Genomic DNA, 5943 nt, shown 5'->3' on the forward strand with positions numbered 1-5943 from the left:
GGCAAAGAATATTGAGGAAGGAGGTGTTTTTCCTGCCACTGATGGGACTTTAAGATGTAGGGAGTCTTTCCTTCACATGGCGTTCTTTGCATCTTATTGTGTTCTAAGATATTCTGTGAATAGAGCTAGATCCCTTCATTACTTCTATCTGTTGGTTAACATTCTGGATTTTAAAGGTCATGTATTAGAGTATATGAACTCAAGTACCATTGCTCTGAGGAGTGTTCATGTCCCACAAGACACATACACACACACACACACACACACAGAGCACTCTGGCCTTCTGGCACTGCATTACTGCCATGCTTTTCTTATTCTCAGCCACAATAATGCTGAAAGAAATGGTACAAGGCAAGCTGTCAACATCAGATTATCTTCACCCTGAGTAATGTGTAAATGGTACTTAAATTCTCGTTAGTAAGTCTCCCATAGTCAAGGAAACATGTGGTTCCATCTTAATATGATCGCACTGTGTCCTATATTTACATAAACATAAGAAAAGAGTTTCATAGAACACAGGAAAGAAATGGACACAAGGGGTAAAGGAGATCTAATAAGTTCAGGGGGTTTCTGAGAGACTGTGATGAGCAGAAATCATCCTTGGTTCTGGCAGCATTCCAGTCCCAGGCCACATGCCCTGATGCCCAGAATATTTAACAAAGCTGGAAAATAACAATGTATCTAAACAAGAAAGGAGTGGTATTTTTATGATGTCAAGATATTTTCCTGATTACCTATCCCTTTAGAAAAATGTGCAAGGTGGGCACCTGGGTGGCTCAGTGGGTTAAGCCGTTGCCTTCGGCTCAAGTCATGATCTCAGGGTCCTGGGATCCAGTCCCGCATTGGGTTCTCTGCTCAGTGGGGAGCCTGCTTCCCTCTATCTCTATCTCTCTGCCTGCCTCTCCGTCTACTTGTGATCTCTCTCTGTCAAATAAATAAATAAAATCTTAAAAAAAAAAAAAAAAGAGAAAAATGTGCATGGGAATAAACCTGCAATTTACAAGAGAAAATATACAATGTAGGACAATAGAAGGGGATTTTTAAAGATGAAATAATAAAATACTTTTCTGAATGAATTTAAGTGCAAAAATTTTGGAATCAGAAAACAGGTTTAAACATCAGATCTATCACATATAAGACGTTTGAACTTGGGGGAGACAACCAATCCATTCCAAATGTGAATGTGCTCACTCAAATAGTGGGGATAGCAGTGTCCATCCCCCTTGGGTGGCAGACAGCATTAGTAACTACATGCAAGAAACTTACAGTACAGTCCTCTCTGTGAGTAAATGAGTTATTTTCACCAATGAACAGATCTGGCCACGCTTTCTCTTCTTTTCACGAATGTCTACATCATTTGCACTCCTCTTGGTAATGAAATAATACAAAGTAAAGCTAGTTAGCATACCCCTTTTTGCATATGAAGTGCACATTTTTCATGTAAATACTCAGATTGAGAGAAGATTCTGAGAAATGTGTGTCTCAAGAACAGCTGTTGCAAGGGAATAGTTACCTGCATGGTTCTGGGTCTTTCTATAAATACAGAACACATTCAAAATCACCTCATCTTAAAAGTTCTCCACACACATGTCCAATCCTAATACTCTGTTTCTTGCTCCCCTCAACTGCAAAACTCCTTGGTTATGTTCTAATTTCAATGGAACCACATTAGGCTCCCCAGTCTCTTCCCCAATTTCATCCAATGAGTCTTCCACTCCCACCACATATTGTCAACAATGTCTGTATTGCTGAGTCCAATGGACACTTCTCTTTTGAACACACTACATAAATTCATTACAAATGAGTCTACCAAGTCTTAGGTGACCTCAAGTAAGAGTTCTCAGATTCCATTTTCTCAGATCCTTTCTTGAAATACCTGCTGAGCTCCCAGACTCACCTGGTGTGGTCTACAAGATGAAGGTCTGTGTGGAGGCCTGAATTCCTCTCTGGAAAGTTGATGATGGACACCCAAGCTCTGTTCCCAGACAGGACAGTAGGAAGCAGTGAAGCATGAGTCTGCCAGCCAGACTGAGGAACACAAAAGCAATAACCATGTCCCGGCCAGTCCAAGGCTTTGCTTGCTAAAGTTCTGCTGCAGAGGAAATACTTGGAACTCTCTATATCTGCTCATTAGGCACCGTTTCCATTGTTATTCCCACCTCTGAGCACTTTATTCCCAGTGGACCACTGGTCTGGACATAAAGGAAACTTTTCCTGCTGAGACTTTGTTCCTGGGAGATCAGATTAAAAGTCAGGTGAATCCAGTTCTGTATTCCTTTTCTCATGACCTTCCAGTGTTCTAACCTCCTGGCACTTTCCCTTAACTTTGGGATGATACTGAATTTTTTTGGTTAAGGGTTTCCTTTACATTTTATAGCTTTGGGGTGATGTTAATGAATGAGCCATGTGTACCTCTTCATGTGTAGTTTGGAGAGAAATGTCTAAGGACTCACTCTACAGTCTGAAGTAAATTTCCTGTTTGATTCTCCAGAGTGTGGGCCCCTGAGTTGACATCACATACACCTCTGAAAAAGACTTTAAGGAGGCAGATTAAAATCACCAAAATATTTCCACATTTTAATCTACAGAATCTTTGGATATGTCTTGTGTCATGGCAAGGGATAATTAAAGTTGCAAATGGTATTAACATTGCTAGTCAGCTGACCTTAGGATATAGTTATTCTGATTATTCAGGTGGTCCTGATAGATCACAAGGGTCCTCCAACGGTTGAAGAGGGAGATAGAAGACTCAGAGTCAGAGAGAGATTTTGAGATGCTATTTTGCTGGCTTGAAGATAAAGGGAGGAAACATGAGCCAGAGAATTTAGGTGTGTTTCTAAAGCTGGAATAGTCAAGAACAAACCTATTCCTCCCAGACCTCCAGAATGAAATTTTATAGGCAGACAGAGGGATTTTAGTCCAAGGAAACCTATTTCAGACTTCTGACCTCCAGAACTATCAGAAAATAAATAGGTTTGTTTTAAAGCAGCAGCACTGTCATGTGTTACAACTGCAATAAAAATCTAATCCAGGTATTAATCCAATAACACTGTTCAAGGGAAATTAATTCAGCCTTGGATTTTGTTTATTTATATTCTCATGGATAATGATATACTGTGTTGGTGCCTTACTTCAAGTAGAAAAGGGAATCTGAAGTAACTTTGGAGTTGTTCAGCCTCTATAGCTGGTACAGAAACTCTTCCATACCACAAGCCATGCTGACTTGCATGTACTAACATAGAAAAAGTGAATCCTTAAGGCGATTTGTTTTATCTTAAATCTTTGTGTCCAAATGTTTACATATTTAACTTTCACGCTGATCTAAATATTCATTATTTTCATTCTTATCCTCTCCAGCTTACTCTCAAGTCTATTTGTGACAGGAAAGATTGTCTAATAATGATTCTGTGTGGGTGCATGTGAATACTGATGTTTACTTCAGAGAAAAATGTGTATGAACACGCATACACACGTATCATACCCATCACTCTCCTTTGAACATTTTAGGGTCCTACAAAATATGATCACAACTTTGTTTATTAGCCACAATGTCTCCCTGAAATTAGTTTTATTATCTCCATGCTATATATATATTTTAAAAATTCTATTTATTTATTTGACAGAGAGAAATCACAAGTAGGCAGAGAGACAGAGAGAGGAGGAAACAGGCCCCCTGTGGAGCAGAGAGCCCAATGGGGGACTCAATCCCAGGACCTTGATATCATGACCTGAGCTGAAGACAGAGGCTTAACCCACTGAGCCACCCAGGCGCCCACTTCCATGTTATCTTAGGAAATAAGAAAATTGAAGCTCAGGGGCATTACATTTTAATAAATTACAGAACAAAGTAGTTAAAGGTTATTGTGCACTTTCTGGAACTGTATAGAAGCGGAATCATTCAGAATGCCCTCCTAAACTTTGTACAAATCCTTTATGCAGCAAACTATATACCTTTTTAAAATTCTTTTTTATTGCAGTGTAGCTGACACACAAAGTTACATTTGTTTCTGGTATGAAACATAACTCTATGTTATGCTGTGTTTACCACAAATATAAAGCTTATACTTTTAAAAAATATTTTATTTATTTATTTGACAGGCAGAGATTACAAGTAGACAGAGAGGCAGGCAGAGAGAGAGAAAGGAGGAGGAAGCAGGCTATCCACTGAGAAGAGAGCCCGACGTGGGGCTCGACCTCAGGACCCTGGGATCATGACCTGAGCTGAAGGCAGAGGCTTTAACCCACTAAGCCACTCAGGGACCCCAAGCTTATACTTTAATAGGTGCTATTTGTTATATAAAGTTATACTTCATTGATACAGTTGAAAGGAAGGAGTCTAGCAGAGCATGATTGATGGTCGGATCTAGAGCACTGGTATAGCTGATTCACACTGAACAGAGATGGACAGTATCTTTCCTAACAAGAAAGAAAGCAAAGTGTCTATAAGGATATGGGAAAAATGAAATTAAATTAAGACAATTCACCTTGGGCAAGTCTGCTCTAAAATGGAAAATGGAATACTGTCTACATTAGAAAGAGTAGAAGATTAATAAGTGAGTTACTTAAATGTGTGGAAAAGTTAAATTCAGACAATTGGAAATTCAAGGAAACAAACAGAAGACACAGATTCCACTTTCCTGGTCAGATAGAAAAATAGTTCCTGGCTATGAGACTGTGAACCCTGAAATCATGGGCACTTCTTCAACACAAGGACCATTGGCCTTTACATCACTGGAATCCCAGTGATTCTTTTCAGAGCCCTCTTTATGTCTCTGTTCCTCAGGCTGTAGATGAAGGGGTTCAGCATGGGTGTGACCACTGTGTACATCACTGAGGCTACTGCACTTGTGTGAGAGTTCTGGGTAACTGCAGAGCTAAGGTACACTCCTAGGCTGGTACAAAAAAATAATGATACAACAGAGAGGTGAGATGTACAGGTGGAAAATGCTTTATACTTTCCCTTACCTGAGGAGATTCTACGAATGGAGGAAACTATCTTAGAATAAGAGTAAATGATCCCAGAGAGGGGACCACCAGCCAGCAGCATAGCTGCAAAGTACATCACCATATTATTAGAAAAGGTGTCAGAACATGCAAGTTGGATCATCTGATTGAGTTCACAGAAAAAATGGGGGATTTCCACCTCTGTACAGAAGGACAGCCACAACACGATAAAGCTCTGCAATGTGGAATTGAGAACACTCAGGATCCAGGAAATGAGAACCAGCAGTCCACAGAACTGGGGGTTCATGATGACCATGTAGTGTAGGGGGTGACAGATGGCCACAAAGCGGTCATAAGCCATCACAGCCAGGAGAAAGTCATCCCAGCCTGCAAAGATTATGAAAAAGTACATCTGCGTGATGCAGCCTGCATAAGTTATGACTTTGTTCTGAGTCTGGATGTTCCATAGCATCTTGGGGATGGTGGTAGAGGTGAAGCAGATGTCTACAAAGGACAGGTTGGCCAGGAAGTAATACATGGGTGTGTGGAGGTGGGAGTCAGAGCTGACAGCCAGAATGATGACCAGGTTTCCAACTACAGTGGTCAGGTACATGGAGAGGAAAAGCCCAAATATTAGGGGCTGCAGTTCTGGGTCCTCTGATAATCCCAGAAGAAGAAAATCTGAAATTCCTGTATCATTGCCTGCTTCCATGTAGTGGTGGTGACTACAAGAAAAGAAGAAGAAAGAAAAAAAAAGAAGAAGCATAAAATTTTTCAAGTAAATTGGCATCTTTTATGTATTTATTAAACTTTATTTTTAATTTTCAAAATTTTTCTTTAAGTGTTAAGTTAGTTAACCAGAAATGTAGCATTTGTTTCAAGTGGGCAATACAGCACTTCCATACCATGCCAGGTGCTCATCACAAGTCCTCTCTTCAATGCCCATCTCCCATGTTACCCATGTACCACACCTCCCCTCTGGTAACCAGAAGGGTGTTC

At 40.2% G+C, this 5943-nt stretch overlaps 1 protein-coding gene across 1 annotated transcript; it reads right to left on the reverse strand.

Annotated features, from left to right (window-relative positions):
• Positions 1–4723: 4723 nt before the first annotated feature.
• On the reverse strand, positions 4724–5716 carry LOC101676722 (olfactory receptor 7A17-like). The gene has a single exon (XM_004781407.2). The coding sequence runs from the start codon at positions 5708–5710 to the stop codon at positions 4724–4726; it is 987 nt and encodes a 328-aa protein (XP_004781464.2). The 5' UTR covers positions 5711–5716.
• Positions 5717–5943: the final 227 nt, after the last annotated feature.

The sequence above is a fragment of the Mustela putorius genome, unplaced genomic scaffold (genome assembly GCF_011764305.1).
Source record: "Mustela putorius furo isolate JIRA1106 unplaced genomic scaffold, ASM1176430v1.1 tig00000095_pilon_pilon_pilon, whole genome shotgun sequence".
Classification (NCBI taxonomy): Eukaryota; Metazoa; Chordata; class Mammalia; order Carnivora; family Mustelidae; genus Mustela; species Mustela putorius.